Below are 22,496 nucleotides of genomic sequence, written 5' to 3'. Positions count from 1 at the left end.
TATTAACGAATTGTGATAGAATTTTACCAATTTGGCTTCGTTGAGCTGCCGGAATTGTTGAAATCTCGACGAGCAATAGCTTTTAATTTTTTGACAATATTTCATCAAAAAATATATTTTGCCCAATAATGGTTTGTCCTTATAACATAAAATTGTTTGCTCTACATACTCCTCATGCTGTCTCTTTAGTTCTTCTTCCGGAATATATGGTTTGTCGGGACTGGTTAATTCTGTCATTTTGCTCTCGTATAATTCTTCGGCGTTTGTAGCATGGATTTGATTATTTGCCTCTGCAGTAGCCTTCAGAAGAAAATATATGTACGTGAAATAAGTTTACAATTTCTTGGCATCTGTTATAAAATACTAATAAATATGTATGTACCTTAAAAATTGTTGTAGGCTCTGGGCACTCCTTGCTGTTGAATGCATCAAAATATAACCGAATGTATTTCAGAAGATGATCGACTTTTAGTTTCTGCCCGTTTATTTCTTTGATAATTAAATTTTCTGGTGCCAAAATTAGGGGAATGAAGTCGCGTAAGTGTTTCTTAAACTCGTCACGCAGATCTTTTAAACAACCTCGAAAATCGGGTTCTTCGATACCGTAACCGGGCTGTGGCATTAAATAACAGTCAATTTCGTTGAAACTAGTTTTTAAATTCTCACATAGTTGTTCATTCTCCTCCGGTCTTTTGTCTTTCCGAATTAATGTTTGCTCAAGTAATTGTTTACCACCGAGCGCTCCGAATGGAGCTTCACTTTTATGGATCCAGTCGCGTATTAAAAATTGTAACTTTTGAAACGGTTTTTTCACCGTATCCTCCATAGCAATGCGCGCATACTCGGTGAATAACTGCAAATGCTGTAGATCGTCCTTTTGTATATTAGATTGAATATTGAAAATTTGAACTGAGGATATCATTGTGCTTAATGCAAAAACATTGGCACAATCCTTCATGGTACTGTCGCAATCGAAAGTGCCTTGCGTGTCCATTAAAATTATTGCAACTTTTTCTCCATTTGGATTATCATATAGGAAGATATCAGACCATATTAAAATTCCAGTGGTATCGCGTTGCGACCCGCCTCGCCATGAAAACCCTTCAAGTGGTGCATTCTCATCGCCGAGCCAATCTTTTTCACTCAAGTTATTATGACCGTACTGAAATGAGTTTCGAAAGCATTAAAATTTGTATACATATTAATTATTGTTTTCTAAGATTTGATTTTTCTTTCATGAAAAGTGTTGAAATAAAAGAGCAAAACCAAAGAAGATACCCTTAAAGTCTCAACTTAGATGTTCGTTTGATTCGTATTGATCGGTCTTGCCAGGTTCTTGTTAATAATGAAATTGAAATCCATAATCTACAAAACATTTTTTAACAACAATGGAAAGGATAAAATCGGGTATAACCGAACTCAAAAAAGGAGAATATCCTAATTTGTAAGGCCTAAGGCTGGGAAATATTTTAATGTCTTGGCAAAACTATATACTTTGTATCAGATTACTGAGAATATTTTCCATGAGGCAGTCCAGAATAGCGAAAATCATTAGATTTTGTATAGAGGCTAGGGTTAGGGTACTTTGTTATTCGGAAAATATACCATATAAATTGCTTTAAGATATCTCATAAATTGACTGGTATTTTCGGCAATAGACAGTCGAAGCCATTGTATAAGATCAAAGCGGACTTGAAAAGCTATAATGAACATTTTAAGCTGAGAGCTGTCACACCTTAAAGGCACTATTTGCTCAAAGTATTATTCCACTATCTTTTGGTGTTTGGTTTATTTATGGCGACGTGAAAGAATCCGCTGGAATTTATGGTATATGGAAAATAGGCGTGCTTATAGTTCAATTCCCTCTTTTTCAAATTGTAAGTTAAAGATGATATTGTTATGCAGCAAATTTGGTTAAAATTGGTTAGGTTATTCGTCAGATATGAGATTTCATTAGCATGACGAGCTAAGTCATTTTAGTCATGTCTGTCTGTTTGTCCTCAGTTTTCGGCCTAGAATTTTGCAATCGTTCTCGGATCACTATTGATAGGATCAAGTTCTTTTGAATTCAATATAAGTAATTGACTGATCTTCATAATAGTCGAAGCATTTACATATTACATTATGATTGAAAGGTAAACCCCAAATTTATATTCTTCTGTATTGTAGATGAAAGATAACACTTACTTTGGCGTACATATAACGTAGACAGAAATCCAAAAGAAAACTTTTCCCTTTGCGAAAAGCTCCGGCCACAGAAATCACAGATACTACGCGATCTTTTATTTTTCCGTCCGTGAACATCTTATTTAATTCATCTTCATTTAATTGCAGAATGCAGCGAGAACTAGACGAATCATCTTCTCCGCAAATGCTTATAATTTGCATTGGTTTTCCTTGCATTGTGAACACTGAAAATAAATATCATTAGACGATTCGTATTACATTGTACAATGATCTTAACCTCAATGTTAAACGATCAAGCGATATTGCTTTTAAGTGAAATGCATACATTCACACATTTTTATCACCCCACTATCACTTATTGCCGACTTAACCCCATCTTGATAACAATTTTACAATCAAGGCTTGTGTCAACTGGCCAAGTCAATACAATTAATCCCATAATTTTGCATAACAGAAAAAAAAACTATACAATTCTAGGAATTACGAATCTTTCGTTTTCGATGGACTGACGACCGGAACACATAGAACGCGACAGACTGTAAGCGACATCTGTCAAATATATAAAATATAGTTGTGCAGCTGCCTCAATAGCTGTGTCCTTGACAGATGTCGCTTGCAGTCGTTCGCGCTCTATATGTTCCAGGCGTTATATCAAAGTAATTAACTTCTGCCGAACAGATTTTACTTGCAAAAGTAAAATTGAAAAAGAAAACATCAGTGTTTTGTAAATAACGTAAAATGGTTTTCCTATTACGGGATGGCCTTCCTAAGCTCATCTTTTTCATACCCTTAATAGAGTATATTAGTTTTGCAACGAAGTTTGGAACACCTAAAAAGAAACGTCTGAGTCCCTATAAAAATTAATAAGTCAAAATTGATAAAAAGTGTTTATTCGTCATTTTGAAAAGTTTTTGGTAATTGTCAAACCTGATTTTCGAAGAATATTTAAATAATAATTCGTGTGATTTAACGCAGTAAGCAATTATTTTGCAGAGGTACAATGGACATCACCCCTACAATATTACCATAAATTTTCAAGTAGATCCGAGTAATACTCGTAGTTTCGAAGACACAACTTTGAGAACATGTGCGCTCGAGGCTAGCTATGCTAAGTGCGCCGTCTTTAAACGCGTTTTTCTCGAAACTATGATTTTGAAGTCGGTTGGCAAGATTTCTCGAGAACTACTCAACCAATCTTCATGAAATTTTACACAGGTTTTTGAGATAATTTTAAAAACAAAATCGTGAAATTTTCACTGAAATTTTCATTGTCTGTCAAAAATTCAATTTTCATTTTTTTCTTTGTCTAAGTTCTAAGTTAAGGTTTCTTGTAAGGAGTGATCCTAAACCAATTTTGACAAGAATTTCACTTTGTGTCATCAAGTTAAAATCTATATTATTGTTTAAGTTGTGGGAAATGTTTTAAGAATCATTCGGAACAACCTACATGGTCTAAAATAGGTTTTGAGCTAACGATTTTTAAAGTTGAAATTTTGTAGGGATTATATAATTTTGTTCGTCAGGATTTAAGATATCCGAATGAAATTTAATACGTGGATGCATTTTGATATTCTATTGATCATTTGTAGAAATCGGACAACTATATCATATCCATATCATCAACGGATAATTCAGATTTTAGACCCATAATATCTTTGTCAAAGTTGTTCAGAATAATCTGAACTTTTTCCGCATACCTGTTTTTATAGAAAAAATTTACTCGTTCTAATGAACAGTGCCTTAGAGCTTATTTTATGCACGTGTAATTATGAAATGTGAAATGCAGTATTTTGACAACAATCGATCGGGTTCATGACGATTGACAGGATCTGTGGACTTATTAGATGTGAACAATTCCGTATTAGCTACGTCTGCACTTTTGCCGTTTAGGATCCCTTGTTTCTCAGCACTTTGGTGTAAGTTTTCTTTTAATATACACCCAATTCTTTTTTTACACGATTTCTTTTTACACGGATTTGAAGTTACACGGTTGAGACAAAACTTATTTTTGTAAAAAAAAAATAATTTACTACGGTTTCAAAATCATTGTCTTGTAATTATGTTTGTTTTTACCACACTTAGCATCATTGCTGAAATGAACATACATATGTACATAGTAGTAACTGAGAAATCCCCTTATTCCATAACTCTTACCTACACATTTTGTTCGCATGATATTTACATGGCTGAAATGGATATCTCCAGCGATTACACCGACTTTAGTCCAGTTCAACAAACAAACAATTGCGCTTGTTGTCAAGAAGAGACGAATAATTTTATAGTTTTCAACATTTTTACGCGGATTTCGAAGTAAACATAGTTCTTTATTTCATCTTAAACGGTTTTCAGATGACATGGAACGTATCCCCCATTTTACTATAGGAAACGCCTTTTTTTACACGGTTTTTTTGCACGGATTTCTGAGGAACTTATCTACCGTGTAAAAAAAAGTTGGATGTATTTAGTTACAACGGTCTCTCCATAATACACTTAACAAAGACCAATTTTGCAACGCCGGCTGCAGACATACATATGTATGTATGTATGTACATGCCCATGACACAACACTGCTACCTGAACTTCAACTCGCCGGCAAAAATTACTGCGTTCCAGAAGTTTTCGATAATAGCATTTTGTGCACATCACAATAACCCGATTACACATACATACATATGTACATACACATCCGCACTAGAGATGATCGATATTCAAAAAACATCGATGTTGACATCGATGTTATAATCGAAAGCTCAACATCGATGTTCCATATTTATCTTCATATTGCCAAATTGAAAATGCCGTGGGCATATGTGCAAATGGGATATGGCCTCTTCAAAATTTTCATAGAAATGAAAAGTGCGCTGTCACTGCAGAAGTGACAGCTTCTAGCTTACTATACATGGCAAACTAGATAGTATTCTATATCTAGTAAGCTATGAGCAATGTGGAGTCTCCACAGGCAATGGGCACGGCAATGCAGCTAGTCTTCTATATATTCTATCCTGTCGAGATGCCCCGTAAGCTGCATTGCTTTGGTGGACGTCCGTGTCGTGCGTGAGGCCGTAAGTTAACATCAATGATCGATTCCGTTAACATCGATGTTGCGATATTTTTCGTATGGTAACATCGATATTAAAACATCGATGTTTTTGCTTTCAACATCGATGATCATCGAACATCGATGTCCGCACTACCAAACTCTCTACCGTGCCAAGAAAGACGTCATCACGTTATCGCAATTTTTACTCAAGCTATCGCTTGCAATTCTTGATCGACTAACAATGACGTTAGTTAAGGCAAAAAAAAATACAGAAATATCTTTAAATAAACACATACCGATCAAAAACCGTGGCATATTGTTTATTACTTTTGCATAAATACTAAATTTGCGGCGGAGCCAAAAAACGGATACACATTATTTTAACAAGATCCCAGGGCGGAAATGGGAGAGTGAAAACGCGTGCACTGATAGTCTATTAACTCTTTCTTAGTTAATTTTTAGCCTGTTCCCCTTAACTAATCCCTTTATATACTTTCCCATTATATACTCACATGTTTTTATTTATATGTATACAAATATGAAGACTTCTAACTATTTCAGGTGCCAATAATACTTTACTTTTCTTAGTACCGATCCACTTTCCAATGTAGCGTAAAACAAACTGAATCGATTTAGAAGACGTGCATGTGTACCTTTCGTTCAGTCTTCACGTTAGCGATACGATCACAGTAGAATCTACTGATGATACGATGTTCAGCTAACAATTGCTTTAATTCGGGGATTTCCCGAATTAAAATTATGGTTATTGTGAATACCTCATTTTATTTAAAAATGTATGCGTATGTGGTGGCTTCTCTCATTTTTATTCTTGTTATTGTGAATAGTACAAATTGTTTTTGTGATAACATTCATCGGATATTATAAATATATTGTTACAAAAGTAGTATTAAGTTGTATTTGTATTACTATATGCATCCCTGATTATGAACAATAGCTGTAGGTATATGGAATAGCATTTGTCTTGTTGTAGACATCTGGCGCCACGGCTGTCTGCTTGTCGAAACAATAGACATCTGGCGCCGCACTGTCTGCTTGTCGAAACAATAGACATCTGGCGCCGCACTGTCTGCTTGTCTAGTTAAACAATTGCTGAGTCTGGCGCCGCGACTGTCTGCTTGCGTCTGGCGCCGTATAGCCGTATGTTCTGGTAATTTCCAGACACGATATTCTAGAAGGACACGTCGGCATCAGCGAGAAGCCGTGGCAGCGCCAACGTAATAATCAGTGCTAAGAGTAAACTGCTATAGTGTAGACGAGTTGTGAAATAAAGAGTTGTTGAATTAAATTAAACGGTGTTGGTTTTATTTGTCAATCCAGAGATACGAACCTAACAATGTAAACTAGCAAGAGTAAATTCGTAACAATTGGTGTCAGAAGTGGGATTGTCAAATAATCCAAAATCAAGATGGTTAAATTCGGAGAATTGAGAATTCAGCAATTAAAAAAGGAACTGGAGGAGCGTAATTTGCCGATAAGCTGGCAAAAGGCGGATCTGCAGGCACGATTACGTGAAGCAATGGAAGCGGATGGAATTAATGTGGACGAGTTCGAATTTGTTGGGCCAGAAACTTCTACAAAGGTAGAAGAAAAAGTAGAAGAACAACGAACATCATCGAGTGTGGACATGAACATGCTGTTAGTGGCTATACAGAAAATAGCTGAAAATACAGAAAATGCAGTGCAAACAGGAAATCGTCTGGCACAGCAAATAGCTGAAAATGCAGAAAAGGCAGTGCAAACAGAAAATCGTCTGGCACAGCAAATAGCTGAAAATACATCACAAATAGCAGACAATGCAGTGCAAACCGAAAATCGTCTGGCACAGCAAATAGCTGAAAATACATCACAGTTAGAGTCTCGCCTTACACAACAACATCGTTTAGTACAACAGATTACGGAAAATACTACACAACTACAAAAACAAGTGCAAGAGAAATTTTCAAAATTTGAAGACGAATTAAGCACTTTAAAAAATGACGAAGAAAATTTAAAAGCAGAAGTTCTTCAATTAAGTAATCGTGTGCAAGAACTGCAACTGCATGGCCCTGCACCATCAACAAATAATCAAAGATTGAAGGCACCCACATTCGATGGAAGTATTCCATTTCAAATTTTCAAACTTCAGTTTGAAAAGACAGCAATGGCCAATAACTGGAATGCAGCGGACAAAGTAGCGTCCTTGTTTGTATCATTGAAAGGACCTGCGGCAGAAATCCTTCAGACTATTCCAGACTGTGAACGGGACAACTATGAGGCATTGATGAGTGCGATAGAAAGACGATATGGTAGTGAGCACCGGAAACAAATATACCAGATCGAACTGCAAAATAGGGGTCAGAAAATGAACGAGTCATTGCAAGAGTTCGCAACTGAAATAGAACGACTGGCTCATTTGGCAAATGCAGATGCACCTGTGGATTACATTGAGAGGGTAAAAATTCAATGTTTCATAAATGGAATTCGTGATGTGGACACCAAACGCGCCACATATGCATTGCCAAAAAGAACGTTTGCTGAAACGGTTTCGCACGCTCTCACACAGGAAACAGCTTCGCTACTATGTAAACCAGCACACAAAGTACAAAGAGTTGAAATGGAACAACCAGCGCTGATGGAAGAAATATTGAAGACTTTGAAGACAATTGCTGCACAGCGAGTAAATACAACAGGCAGATGTTTCAACTGTGGAAAAGCGGGTCACTTTGCCCGAAATTGCAATATAAAGGTAAACCCATCAAAACGGAACCAACCAACAGAACACCGAAAGAGGATTCACCACAAAAATGCGGATGCATTATCGCGTCGCCCTTGTCCACTGGAATGTAAACATTGCTCCAAATCAGAAGGAAAAGAAGGTATAATCGACGTGCGATTACTGAATATAGAACCTGAAGATGATTGGACTCCTCACCGCATCAGAATCAATCAGCTGGAGGACCCTGATCTTGCAAAGCTGGTAATGGCCAAAGAAAATGGGGTATGACCACCAAAGGAACAAATAAGTAGCGAGAGTCCAACTGCAAAAGCATATTGGGCCCAATGGAACAGCATAAACCTCGTTAATGGATACCTTCATCGTACCTGGGAAAGCGAAGATGGCAAACAGTCTCGTCTGCTGATCATAGTACCGAAGTCCATGATCCCGAAAGTATTGAAAGAATATCACAATGGACCTAGTGGAGGGCACCTTGGAATTACAAAAACTATAGAGAAGATTAAACAACGGTTCTACTGGATCGGTTGTCGAGACTCCATAGCAGAATGGATAAGTAATTGCGTAGAGTGCATGGCAGCTAAAGGTCCTAAAGCCAAAAGTCGCGGTAGGCTCCAACAGTACAACGTGGGATCACCATTTGAACGAGTCGCAATGGATGTTGCAGGTCCGTTCCCAACCAGTACGGCCGGAAACAAATATCTACTGGTTGTCATGGATTATTTCAGTAAATGGCCAGAAGTATATGCCTTACCAAACCAAGAAGCGAAGACAGTAGCCGAAGCGTTTGTAGAAAATTGGATAACAAGGTTCGGAGTGCCCATCGAATTACACTCAGATCAAGGCAGGAATTTCGAATCTTCCATTTTCCAAGAAGTCTGTACATTATTGGGCATCCACAAGACACGGACAACAGCGTTACATCCACAATCAGATGGAATGGTGGAGAGATTCAACCGAACGCTCGAAGAACATATGCGGAAAATCGTTGATAAAGATCAACGGAATTGGGACAAGTGCATCCAGATGTTCCTGCTGGCGTATCGTTCAGCGAAGCACGAGACAACTGGTTACACGCCAGCAAAGATTATTTTTGGATCTGATCTGCGACTCCCTACTGATCTTAAGTTTGGAACGAATCCCATAGCTGTAAGAAATGATGGAGATTATTGTTCTGCCTTAAAGGAAGAAATGAATGAATTGCATCTAATGGTAAGACAGCATACGCATCTGATGAGCAATAAGATGAAGGATCGGTTCGATCAAGCGGCAAATTCAAAAGGTTTTGAAGAAGGTGATCTGGTCCTGTTGTACAATCCACTTCGAAAGAAAGGCTTGTCCACGAAACTGCAGACAGCCTGGGAAGGACCCTATATGGTGATGAAACGACTTAATGACGTGGTATACCGCATACAAAGAAATGGAAAAGCACGATGTAAAATGAAAGTAGTATATTTGGAGAGGCTCGCCCCATTTGGTTCAAGAGGATTTGTGCCTAATCGGGACGATTAGGCTTTAGTGGAGGGCAGTGTTACAAAAGTAGTATTAAGTTGTATTTGTATTACTATATGCATCCCTGATTATGAACAATAGCTGTAGGTATACGGAATAGCATTTGTCTTGTTGTAGACATCTGGCGCCACGGCTGTCTGCTTGTCGAAACAATAGACATCTGGCGCCGCACTGTCTGCTTGTCTAGTTAAACAATTGCTGAGTCTGGCGCCGCGACTGTCTGCTTGCGTCTGGCGCCGTATAGCCGTATGTTCTGGTAATTTCCAGACACGATATTCTAGAAGGACACGTCGGCATCAGCGAGAAGCCGTGGCAGCGCCAACGTAATAATCAGTGCTAAGAGTAAACTGCTATAGTGTAGACGAGTTGTGAAATAAAGAGTTGTTGAATTAAATTAAACGGTGTTGGTTTTATTTGTCAATCCAGAGATACGAACCTAACAAAGTAAACTAGCAAGAGTAAATTCGTAACAATATTATATGAACATAAATGTGTATGATTGCGTCTAGCTTGCTTTTGGATAAAATCCATCTGAAGTTCGAATATATTTTCTTATGTATGTATTTCAAGACTGATAGAATACAAGTTTACGCCAACTGTTTAGGTTGTGATGTAATTCTTTTGAGTTGAAAAGATGAAGCATAAACGTAAACACTTTTGTTAATTCGTGAAATAGAATTTGTGTTATATCATTCTTGCTGCATATAAGGGCTGGAAGTACTGATGCGATTTTACCCTTTTTCAGCACCAGGACACACTATTACCAAGTAAAAACGTTCTCAAAGTTTCGTTGTTATATCTCATAAATATTTTCGTTCAAAAGTGGGTCGCAGGCACTCAGGCCACATATCGTCACCTGAAATGCAAAATAACGTAACAACATCTTCGGAAATCTGAGCGCAGAAACTGAAAATGTAGAACACATGTAATATTATGTATGTATGTAATTTGAAGCAATGAAGCGTAATCAATAAGACACTCAATTTCGAATTTTTTGAGGATACGTTACTTTGCATTTCAGGTGACGATATGCATTATCTAAGGAGCATACCTTGGGGATTACCATTTTTGTAAAGCCTTATGCCAATAACTTGTTTTGTGCTTAACATTTATTTTATAATGTGAAAGAATTCATTGGATATTCAAATTGTGTAAGAGTAAGTGTGGGTAATATGGTACAGGCGGGTAATATGGTAGACCTGTTTTTTGCAAAACTATTTAGTGTAGGGTAATCCTAATTATGCCAGCAGTTTTGAAATTCTAAAGGAAAGAAAAGGCACCATCAACAGCACATTTTTCTCAGTTGCTAAAAATGCGTAATTTTACATGTCGGATATTTTTGCATAGTGAAATTGAAGCTCTTTAGCACGCCGCAGTGAAAAATTGGTGAAGGAAATTTTGATTTAAATCTATAGATAATTCACCAAACTTCATTTACGAAAGGTTAGTTTGAAAGAATTTGATATTTGAAATAAAAATATTAGTAAAAAGTGATAGTAAAGAAAACGGGTAATATGGTATAGCAGCGTGAGGCCAATACCATATAACCCGCGTTATTTGTATTAGGCTAATGCTTTAATTTTATTTTTGAAGTGTACTCCAAATATGCCGAAAAACAGGTGAACGCAGGCAGTGGGATAAAGAGATCATGAAAGAGGCCATGGCAGCTGTGAGAAAAGGGACAATGGGAATACTATTGTCCTCTTAAACCTTTGAAGTTCCACACACAACATTGCAGCGAAAGGCTAAAAGCGAGAAGCCGGCAGAGGAGCTACTTTCCACAAAATTAGGCAGGAAACCTTTGTTCAGCGCAGAAATTGAAAGCGAGCGTGTCAGTTATTCGTTGGAGATGGAATTCGCTTTTGTGGGCTAAGTAGATTGGACTTACGATCCCTTGCATTTCAAGTGGCACTTAAAAACAATATTCCTAATAACTTCAATGTGTTGGCTAAATACGCAGGCAAAGACTGGTTGAATAGGTTTTGCAATCGACATAGTAAAATATTAAGTTTACGTACACCAACTGGCACTCCTTTCGAAAGGGCAAAAGGATTCACACGCCAAACGTAGCTTCCTTTTTTAATTTACTAGAAAATAAGTATACAAAATATCATTTTCCAGCAACCCATATTTGGAATGTAGATGAGACAAGGCTGTCAGTGGTACAATCTCGACAGCCTAAAGTAATTGCACAAAAAGGCGCCATGATTTCCGCAGAACGTAGATCCTTTATAACTATTCTAACGTGCATGAGTATTGGCGGGTCTTTCGTGCCTCCATATTTCATATTTCCTAGAAAGAATAATAACCCACTTCTTATGAAGAATGCTTCACCTGGACAAAGCATTTTCACAAATTGGTTCAAGCATTTTTTGGAGCACACAAAACGACAAATGCATTCCAAAGAGAAGTGCTCTATTTCGTTGCGATTCCTGCGTATAAAACTTTTCTGTAGTTTTTTATTTGCAAAAATAAATTTTATTTGATTTAGGCTGGCTGACACAGGCTGTCCGGTGGCACCTAAAATCTTAGGATTGTTGACTGTCGACAATTGTAAAGTAAATGTCTAGTCTGTAGTCCTTCGTCCAGTTTGTGAATATGTTAGGCTCCTTTCAGAGAAAAAGCGATAAAGGTGGGAGATATATACGTTTAAGTTTCCTAAGGTCCAATTGGCTGCCCTAAAAGTTAATTTCCACGCTAATTCCTTAAATGCATGGGAGTATCGGTAGTCGTGACTCTGTACCGAAGCTTTAATACCGTTTACAGGTGCATTCACTATAGCATAAAAGTGTAAAAAATATATTTATCTTGACTTTGACGCTGGTCATCTTTTTTGAATCAATTGATATTTTTACAATATTTAAATGGCCACTAACCACTACATACATATATACATATGTATATACAAATAGAGGGTGTATTTACATATGTATGTACACTTCGGTTTATAAAATATTTATATTTATATTTTTTGTCAATTTTTTTCTTTAATTTTTACTATAAAAGTGAGATAAATAAATATTTTTTATGGCATTTAAGTGTCCCCATTTGTAAGCGTGGTACTCTTTCTTGCTTTCAGACTTTCAATTTTCATGAGCGCTTTTTGCAATTGATCTTCTAACTCTGCACACTTTTGTTCAATTTCATAATTTTTAGATACCAACAACACCCAATTGGCCTCCAATGATTTTAACTTTTCTCCAGCATGTGTTTGTGCCTGCTTACGTTGCCAATTAATATCTTGAATTTGTTTTTTTGATTCCTGTAGCTGTGTTAGAGTTTTCGCTTGTAACGCGGCTATAACTTCCAAATATGCTTTCCAAGACTCTATACCATAATCCAACATTAATTCCAGGTTCATTGCACGCACCCATTGATGTTCCAGTTGTGCCATTGAATTCTCTATAGACTCTTGCCAAGCACTTACTTCCGATAGTTTACCAGAGGGTGGAGGTGGCAATTCATACCGTTTCATGCTTAGAGTTTCCATTGGTTGGCGATTTTGTATTCTCTCAAATTCGCTCGCCATTAATTCGGTTTCAAAGGCATTTGCATTTAAAGGTGGTAAATGATCAAGATAATTCTTTGTAGGCCTATAACGTCGGCATTCTTCCTCCACCATAGCAAGTGCCTGAAATTAAATTGTATTTAATATTGCCATTTACATCTTTGCATATTGCCGATAAATTATTGTATACCGATTCTCGAACTCCTGCGTCATCATAGCCTTGATCAATGTATGGTAATGCGTCAACTGTTACCTCACCCGCCATAATATATAAAGGACTTAGTAAAAAATTCTACAATTATTATGGAGCAAAATAGAAATGCGATAAAAACAAATGATTACTTCCTTCTTTTTTGCAACTTCAATTCACAAGCATTAAATTCTTCTTCTTCTATTCGCGCAGATGAAATAAATACGTACTCTATTTCAAACTGTACAAATAACTTAAAGTAGACAGTTTACAAAAATTGATCTGAATTAAAGCAATAAAAGTATTAAAATAGTTTGTGTTTAATTTTAAAAAAGATTTTTTCATATTTATATTACAATATCATAATAGGGGTGTTCTCTTGCTCTTGCAAGATTGCAAATCGCAAAAATACTATACCGAAATATACAAGGGCACGAGAGCCCCCTTTGCAGAATCTAGTGGTATATGAACGGCTGATTCGGTCAATTTATTGTGAATGACTATCATGCATGGCTATTGTGAATTAGCGCATCTTTTGCATACATTTTTAACACAAATAAACTGTAACAAATCTTTATAATTTAAATAAAAATTATAAAATCTATTTAAAACTTACCTCCCTCAACAATTTAACGACGTAATATATCTTTATGTAAAATGTCAGCTAAAAAAGATTTTCAATTATATTTTTACGTGACATTGCACGCAAATATACATGGGTTTTGGTCTAACATATTTTACAGCTATTGCAAATAATTTTCTGCGTATATTTGTTGTTGTGGCGGTGCACCAAAAGGAAATATATGCAATTTTCGCACCGTGCAAGGGTTTTGCAAGTGCAAGAGAATACCCCTAATGTTTTAAAAATTAAAATTCCTTTGCCCGAAGCAAACAGTATTATATTGTGAATTGTTTTAACAAGAAGAAGCACTTAAGAATAAAATCTGAATTCAATTACAACTTTACAAAATGTAAGTTTTCGCAGTTTTTATAAATTGGAAGCTGGCGAAAGTTATTGGTTGTTTTGTATTTTGTGCTTTCCTAGTACAATTAAAATTCTTACAACTGATTATGTTCTTTGTCTATTCAATTGCCTTTTATCGTTTTTAACAAAGTGTCGTTGTCAATCGTATTGACTATGTCGCGCGAAACATTAATAAAGGAAATATTTTCTGGAGCGGCCAGCGTTTCTACTGGAGAGTCTGTTCTATCGCTGAATAGCCTACAGAAATTTGCTGCTACTAGAAAGCGGCATCTTTCATTACAACCAGATTCTTCAGATTCGCAACAAACATCAACATCTAAGAGATGTGAGTCTAAACCGCCAGTAGTAAGCCAAATATTTTGGAGTCGTTTCTATAGTTTAGAATGCCAACTAAACGATGCTTTGCACGCTATTGAAAAACCATCATATATAACACATTTGTACAATCCATTGGTTTATGCCTCAAACTTACACTGTGCTTACTTGGAAAAATTCTTAGATGGACCGAAGCGGGTTGTTTTCGTGGGCATGAATCCTGGTCCGAATGGAATGGGTCAAACTGGTGTATGACAATTAAATGCTATTACAGAGTGATACATTTAAGATTTTTTTTCTATGTTCTAGGTACCTTTTGGTAACATATTAACTGTTCGTAATGAGATGGGATTGTCCGGTACGGTTATGCAACCGCCTTCGTTACATTTGAAGCGTCCCGTGGACGGCTTGGAGTGTATTATAGAAGAACCAAGTGGTGTGCGGATATGGGGTTTATTCAAGAAGCTGGCGGGAGGATCTTTGATGACTTTTGGAAGAAATTGCTTTGTACATAATTTTTGTCCGTTAATTTTTTACGACAAAGCCGGAAAAAATATTACGCCTAGTGAGTTGAAGGTAAAATAGTTCATACACTTAATAACGATTTTGAAAATTCATTAAGTAATTTTTATATAGGGAGATTATAAAGCTATTATTGGAAAGTTGTGTTTAGACGCTCTTGATAAAGAGCAAGATTTATTGGAGCCGGAGATACTAGTACCAATAGGAGCGTATATAAAAGGAATAATCAAACGTTCTCGACATGTGAATTCCTTTAAAGTTTGCACACTTCATCATCCAAGTCCTCGTGCATTAAATAATCAGAATTGGCCTGAAAGGGCCGAAGAACTTTTACACAAATATGATCTTGTTAAGTATATAAGCAATGAAGTATGATACGCAAGAATGGTAGAAATACCCTTGTATATTACCTATATACGTACATACGTATGAGTATACGTATATTAAATCAATCTGACATCAAATCAGTAACTAAAGTACAAACTAAGCAATGTGCTTAAACAATTGAGATAATTTTTATCAAAGTGAAATGTATTATTTTTTTTTAAAGAAGTTTATAAAATCAAAATTTTGTAAAGAAATTTATATATGAGTTGATTCCATTGTTTCGATGGAAGTAAAATATAATATATTATTTTTTAAGTAAATTCACAAAATTAAAAGAATGAATGAAATTCAATTTTTTTATGGAAGTAAAATAAATAACATTACATTATATAAATACATTTTTTTAAAGGAGTGCAAGACATTATTTGAATAAGAATTTAATAATTGCACAATTTATTTCAATTTGTTCTTCTGAGGTAATCCACAACGAAAAAAAATCGTTAACTTCGGAAACACCGAAGCTAGAATACCCTACATTATTAAAAAAAAGTTCAATACCACAAGAACTTGATTTTGTTAGGTCAGTTTGTATGACAATTATAAGCTATAGTTATCCGATTCGAAAAATTTATTTGGAGAATATTGAGTTGCCTCAAGTTCTATTCAAAATTTCGTGGCGATATCTTGTCAAATAAAAAAGTTTTCCCAGCAATAATTTAATTTTGATCGTTCAGTTCGTATGGCAGTTATATGCTAGAGAGATCCGATCTGAAAAACTCATTTGGATGTTACATCCTGTGCAGGCCATAATTAATTTTGTAATAAGTCGAGGTTTGGGCAAATTGTTGCAAATTCGAGGAATATACTGTCTGGTGAAATATTTAAATATTTACAACATTTTTAAATTTCTGAATGTTTTCACCACATTTATTTTAGCACGGTTGTCAGCTGATTATTTGATTATTGTGAATGGTTAAAGTCCGGAAAAATGTTCACTTGTGAATAGACAAAAAGTTGACTGTAAACAAAAAGGTTCTAATTTGTTTAGTAGAAATATTTAATGCGAATTATGTTAATATTTTGATTTTCTTTTGAATTAGTTTATGGAGCAGTTTATGAGCGAAGCATTCATAGAAGCTAAAAGTGTGCTGGAGGCTGGAGAGGTACCTGTGGGATGTATTTTCCTATATCACGGTGACGGAAAGAACGAAGTGATAGCGCGCGCTGGAAACAATGTAAATGCAACCAAAAATGCTACCCGCCATGCGGAGTTCCTTTGTATAGACCAAACTTTAGAATTCTGCACACGAAACAGTTTGTCTATTAAAGATGTTTTTTCTAAAATCAGTGTTGTGGTCACTGTCGAGCCATGCATAATGTGTTCAGCCGCCTTGCATGATTTGGGAGTAAAAGAGATTTTATATGGTTGCGCAAATGATCGTTTTGGCGGCAAAACACTAGTTGATGTGCCGTTTGTTACGAACAGAAGAGACGGACAAACTCAAGTAAATGGTGGTGTTTGTGCTGACGAAGCAATGGCACTGTTAAAAGATTTTTACAAAGGTGATAATCCCTCTGCGCCAATAACTAAAACGAAGAGATGATAAAATAAATGGTATATAGAATTTTTATCAATGTACATATGTTTACACAATGAAATTAGTTTATTCTCTATTTATCTATCTCTATCTATGAGATATTATACACTTGTGCCATCGGTTTTTCCAATCTTCGAAGCACTTCAAAAAATCATTTTTTTATCTTCTTCAGCTCCTCCTTCGATGCCGTCTTTATCTCGTCAAGAGGAGCGTAACGTCATCCTTTCATGGGCCTCTTCAGTTTAGGGAATAAGAAAAAGTCACAAGGGGGCAGATCTGGGGAATACGGTGGCTGCGGCATCATTAGTGTGTTGTTTTTGGCCAAAAAGTCGCGCACAAGCAACGATGTGTGTGAGCACGGGCGTTATCGTGGTGCAAAAGCCAATTTTTGTTTTTCCACAAATCCGGGCGTTTCTGGCGGATCGCTTCGCGCAAATTGCGCATAACTTGCAGTTAATATTCCTTATTGACCGTTCTTCCCTGTGGCAAGAACTCATGATGCACCACGCCCCTGCAATCGAAGAAAACTGTCAGTTACGATTCGCGATGCTTTTTGAACACACCTCGTATGTCATAAATCAGTAATAGCACCTAACATATGCATGGATTATATACAGTTAACGGTGGATCCACATCTAAACCAACAGGTCACCATTAAGTTTATACCGATTCTGTCAAGCAAACCAAATTTTATTTTTATTCTCTATGATATTGTTATTAACCAACTTAACATGTCTCGGATTTGTCTTATTAACTTGTGGGTATTTTCTATGCACTTTAATAATTTTAATATTTGTAGTTATGATTTTTTTTGTGTACGCGCGGTTAGCCGGAAGAGCCCTTCACATGTTAGTTGACCGTTTGGTGGGTTGGTTGCGTCGTCCAAACTTGGATTGATTCTTTCCGGTGAACATTTTACGCGAAAAAACGTGATCAAAGCAATTAATTAGCCGAACACAGGAATCCTTTTTTTGTGGCGTTGCCATCATGGTGTTGGTCCATGGCCCACGTTATGCAATAAAATAAAAATGCATGCATCTGCATGTGTATGCACATACATTTGTATTAACAACACTGCTGGATTTTGTGGAAAAATTTTAATTGGCAATTGTTGTGCGCTTTGTTTGGTCATAAAAATTCCGGTCCGGCAAAGTATGCTCAACGGCCAGACGGTACTCTTTTTGAGCACACTTATCTTCATATGTATGTATGTATCTACCATGAGCGGAGCGTTTAATAAAATAAGTATGAACATATGAACATTTCCTTACATACATACATACTACATACAGTTGCGGTCAAAATAATAGTAGTGCGCACAATGTAGAAAATAAATAAGGAAAATGCTGGTTTGCTATTTGCTAAATTTTGCAAATTATTTTATTAACATGTTATAAATAAAAAAAATTTAAGAAATTAATTAATTTTAATATTCTTTTTCTTCTTTATTGGAGTAGACAATAGCGCGTCAGTCGTTTCTTCTTTTCGCAATTTCGCCTCAATTCGAGATACCAAGTGCAGTGAGGACCTTCTCCACATGATCTCTCCAGCGGAGTGGAGATATTTCTCTTCTTTTGCTTCCCCGGCGGGTATTGCGTTGGATTTCGAGGTTGACATTGTTGTTGCTGTTAATACTGGTTCCAAGATAAACGAAACTATCTACCACTTCGAAGTTATGATTGTCAACAGTGATGTGGGAGCAACCACTGTTTAGCCAACTTACTTGTATGCCTTGGGTCATTGTTTTTTTGAAAGACCCAAAGTAGCGGCATTTCTTCGCGAGCTTACGGTAACATTACTTTCTGTATGATATGAACATACGCATTCCGATCCATGGTTTCCTTAATCCAATATATCGATCCTATTACATAAATTGAAAGACATGCCCAAATTATTAGACTGGACTCTCCATGTTTAGTTGTTTTAATGGTGTATTTTTCATTGTTGTCCGAGTTGGTAGGCCGTCTTATGTATTGGCGAGATCCCTGTGCTATACGTGCACTATTATGGATTCAGTTGTCCATAAAATGTTTCACCATTTCGCAAGGGGCCAATGGAAGTTGGCTTTTGCAAACTTCAAACGTTGAGTCACATGTTTTTTTTTGATAATAATGGCACTTTACTTGGGCTATGAGCTTCTAAATCATAATCTCGCAAACGTCTGCGAATCGTTTTTTCACTTGTTTCCAGACACAGTTCCTCTTTAATTTCTGTTTCGATTATATTACTAGACGCTTAGCCACTCTTTCACTTACCTCCGGATGATGGCCAAGTGTTTAAGGATTTGGTTTGTATTTTAAGGCATTTCGAACAACTAAATAAATTTTCAACATATTTATAGGTTTTGGCTTCTGGAATAAGTTTTTTTTATAAGATCGAGCTGATAAGCTATACCGTGCTTACCTCGTCCCTTTGCTGACAAGATTTAAATCAGATTTTTATAAAAAAAAAAATACATCATAAAACTCAACACTCACTTTTCGGAAAAGTTTTCATCCAAAAAAATATTTTAAATTTTTTTTGTTAGTTTAATTCATGCACTACTATTATTTTGACCGCAGCTGTATATACATATGTGCAGCATATAAATATGTTAGCTCCAGTAACAATAACAAAATTACATAGAGCATTTTCTGTTTTCTTGACTACCTGTAAGTCAACACGGTCGCGCTTGTAGGGCCGTAGTGTTGGAACCACATATTATCCAAGTCCATATCATCCCATTCGGGCCAAAAATATTCGGTTATGATTGAGCGGTAGCGATTCCCATTCACAGTAACGTGCCGGTCTTGATCCGCACGGCAGAAGTACGGCTCAATGACTTCGCCGGCCCATAAATCGCATCAACCGTAATTTGTTTTTGGGATGCAATGTAGTCCAGTCATTTAAGCTTAAATTAGGTAAGAATCTCGGAATTCGATATATATGTCTGTAAATACTTGTATATTGACACACTAAAGTTGTCACAAAACCTACATATGGTAGGTATACCTGGATTAATTGGGACTAATGAAGTACGTACGAATGAACTTTCACAGGAATAAAGAATTTCATTGATATCCCAAACCGTTTTTGTTTTACTTAAAAAAACTTTTGTAGCGCTTTTATTGAATAATCCGCACTTAACGTTGAGACCACTGACATCCGAATTTCGGTAGTAAATTTTAATAATTTTGACTGGTTGTTGGATCGTATATCTTTCCATGATGAAATGGCAAAGCTTACTGAAGAGATATGTCAAAAGAGCGGGAAAAAGAGCCTTCACAGATGGTCGAGAGACCGTTGAAGTCATGACTCATTCTAGACGACCTTCGACCTCTTCAACTGATAAAAATATTAAGAAAGTAAAGGATATGGTACTTGAAAATCAGGCAAGCATTAGAGAGATGGCAAGAGAGCTCGACATCTCTCGTGAGTCCGTTCGAATGATTTTGTTGAATATTTTGGGGTTTTGCTTGACTCGTCCCAATAAATTTAATTTTTTTTTTCGAAATGCTTAATCGTGCCATATTCCAATTACACATTCGTGGACAGCATTATAACTGCCGATGAAAAATGCTTTTCTGAGCCTGACATGCAAACAAGTCAACGATAATCGGAATGGAGGGAAAAAACGAGCCGAAATAAAAAAAATCCACTCTAAAGCCTCTCAAAAAACAAGGTGATGCTTATTGTTTTTTTGATGTCCGTGGTTTGGTGCACCATGAATTTCTTCTTGAGGGACAGACGGTCAAAAAGGAGTTCTATTTGGCCGCAATGACGCGTTTGATAATGCACCATCGCATCGAGCCACGATTGTGGCCCAATTTAAAGCCAAAAACGCAATGAATACCATCGATCAACCCACGTGTTTACCAAATTCAGCTCCGTGTGATTTTTTCTTGTTCACCAAACTGAAATTTTCGCTGCGTGGAACCATTTCAGTCGATCAAATTCCGAAACAAACAGAAATATAAAATTCGCTGACGGAGCTGCAGCCATCCCAAAAAGTGCTTGTGAAAAGTGTTTCGAGGACTGGAAAAATCGTTGGCATAGGTGCATTACATCTAGTGGCGATTACTTTGAAGGCGACAGAATCGCAAATTACAAATTGACCGGTCAAAACAAGTCCTTGTATGGCCCAACCAGGAAACCAGGAGGATATATATCCGAATTGTACATTATGAAGTCTTCAATATACACACATATTTATTGGTTATTTATACAAGCAGTTCTCATACACATATACATACATACATATGTACATACATATGAACACACATAAATAACATTTCCTTTGTTTTTTTGATTTCTTCACTTTTTTATCATTGGCTCCTGAAGAATGCGCAACACCATAAAATTCAGACGGCTTGTTAAAATTCCTCAACTTGACGATTTTTTGTCATCATAGTAATTATAAGGACAGAGTAGATGACATACTCTTGCCAACAAACAAAACGTAAACAAAAACTAAATATAAATACAAGAAACATCACAACGAAACAGTTATCTTTAGCCGCGCACGCAGTAAAGTTCAAAAGCTGGATGGAACAGACAGCACTGACCAGGATGAGGTGACTTGACATTTCCGCGTGTGTATTTTTTTTTGTGTTTGATTTGCAAGCATTGAAATGGAACGAGAGATGACCGACGCCTGCCGCCTGCCGCCAATTAAAGAAATGACAAATTATGGCATAAGCGAAAGGGAACCTTTTGAGTCGTGAATATCTCTCTTAGTATTCGCATATGTACCATGGGCTGAAAACACGTTGGCCTAACAAGGAAAGAACACAATTAAAAAAATACCTTTTTTCTTCGTAAACTCCTTCTAAAGTAATATCGGGGCTAGGTCAAGTTTTCGTCCAATTGTATCAATCTTAGGCACAAATATTGGCCGATATATAGTATGTGGTATAAAGACACCCGGAGGTTCGAAAATCTTCATATTAGGTTAATGGGGGCCAAGGGAAGTATTGGTCCGATTAAAACCATTTTTGACATATAGACAAACCATTATCAGAGAAGTACTATCCCCTTATTTTCAATTATATTAGGTTGTCAAAAAAGTCTTGAGGTATTTTCGCTAGTTGGCGCTGAAAGCACGTAGTTCAAGAGAAAATACGGCATATTTTACAGTACTACTACGATAAAGGCAAAAATGCATCTCAAGCCGCCAATAAAATTTGTGCAGTTTATGGACCCAATAGAGTTTCCATTTGCACCGCACAACGATGGTTTCAATGTTTTCGTTCTGGTGTAGAGGTGGTCGAAGATGCGCCACGCTCCGGAAGGCCTGTCGTCGAAAATTGCGATAAAATCGCTGAATTGGTCGAAGGAGACCGGCATAGTAGTCATCAAACCGTTATAAACCATTTGAAGAAGCTTGGAGTCACTAAGAAGCTCGATGTATGGATGCCACACGAATTGATTCAATAAAAATACCGCAAGACTTTTTTGACAACCCATTATGTCTCAGAAATTGACCGACATTTTCGGTCAAAAGTCAACTTAGGTACCGGGGTAGAAATATTCGGTATCTAGGGGCTTGAACAGTTTTTATTGGATTTGGACAATTTTTTGGCCATAAGGTGGCATACTC

At 36.6% G+C, this 22,496-nt stretch overlaps 4 protein-coding genes across 11 annotated transcripts in view; 2 read left to right on the top strand and 2 right to left on the bottom strand.

Annotated features, from left to right (window-relative positions):
- LOC105223659 (atlastin-like) overlaps positions 1–22,496 on the bottom strand; it is a 96,687-nt gene that overhangs the window by 3,622 nt on the left and 70,569 nt on the right. Inside the window, exons 1-4 of one of the 5 annotated variants that reach the window (XM_049447176.1) lie at positions 5,740–5,884; positions 2,188–2,411; positions 383–1,162; positions 28–300 (exon numbers count right to left, since the gene is read on the bottom strand). In XM_049447176.1, coding sequence (XP_049303133.1) covers positions 28–300; positions 383–1,162; positions 2,188–2,403 — 1,269 coding nt within the window. In that variant the 5' untranslated portion in view covers positions 2,404–2,411; positions 5,740–5,884. Of the gene's footprint in view, positions 1–27; positions 301–382; positions 1,163–2,187; positions 2,412–4,341; positions 4,376–5,523; positions 5,558–5,739; positions 5,885–22,496 lie in introns of those variants that run through there. The other 4 variants (XM_049447174.1, XM_049447173.1, XM_049447175.1 and 1 more) reach the window with 4 other exon arrangements.
- On the top strand, positions 6,634–15,718 carry LOC105223661 (single-strand selective monofunctional uracil DNA glycosylase). 4 transcript variants are annotated; one of them, XM_049447187.1, is made up of 5 exons: positions 9,948–10,029; positions 14,287–14,481; positions 14,656–14,720; positions 14,781–15,047; positions 15,108–15,718. In XM_049447187.1, exons 1-5 carry the CDS (start codon positions 9,963–9,965, stop codon positions 15,366–15,368), a joined length of 855 nt encoding a protein of 284 aa, XP_049303144.1. In that variant the 5' UTR covers positions 9,948–9,962; the 3' UTR covers positions 15,369–15,718. The 4 variants fall into 4 exon arrangements, with proteins under 4 accessions (XP_049303141.1, XP_049303142.1, XP_049303144.1 ...); XM_049447186.1 differs by having other exon boundaries at positions 14,287–14,720; XM_049447184.1 differs by lacking the exons at positions 14,287–14,481; positions 14,656–14,720; positions 14,781–15,047; positions 15,108–15,718 and adding an exon at positions 10,225–10,366 and having other exon boundaries at positions 6,634–10,029.
- Positions 12,408–13,328, bottom strand: LOC105223660 (pre-mRNA-splicing factor SPF27). Its single transcript, XM_011201433.4, has 2 exons — positions 13,172–13,328; positions 12,408–13,104 (listed from the first exon to the last, which is right to left on the bottom strand). The coding sequence occupies exons 1-2, from the start codon at positions 13,244–13,246 to the stop codon at positions 12,508–12,510; spliced, it is 672 nt and encodes a 223-aa protein (XP_011199735.1). The 5' UTR covers positions 13,247–13,328; the 3' UTR covers positions 12,408–12,507.
- On the top strand, positions 16,256–16,979 carry LOC105223663 (tRNA-specific adenosine deaminase 2). Its single transcript, XM_011201436.4, has 2 exons — positions 16,256–16,352; positions 16,421–16,979. Exon 2 carries the CDS (start codon positions 16,424–16,426, stop codon positions 16,922–16,924), a length of 501 nt encoding a protein of 166 aa, XP_011199738.1. The 5' UTR covers positions 16,256–16,352; positions 16,421–16,423; the 3' UTR covers positions 16,925–16,979.

This window comes from Bactrocera dorsalis, chromosome 2 (genome assembly GCF_023373825.1).
Source record: "Bactrocera dorsalis isolate Fly_Bdor chromosome 2, ASM2337382v1, whole genome shotgun sequence".
Classification (NCBI taxonomy): domain Eukaryota; kingdom Metazoa; phylum Arthropoda; class Insecta; order Diptera; family Tephritidae; genus Bactrocera; species Bactrocera dorsalis.
The sequence above is the reverse complement of the archived record's forward strand: the minus strand, read 5'-3'. Positions and strand labels throughout refer to the sequence as shown.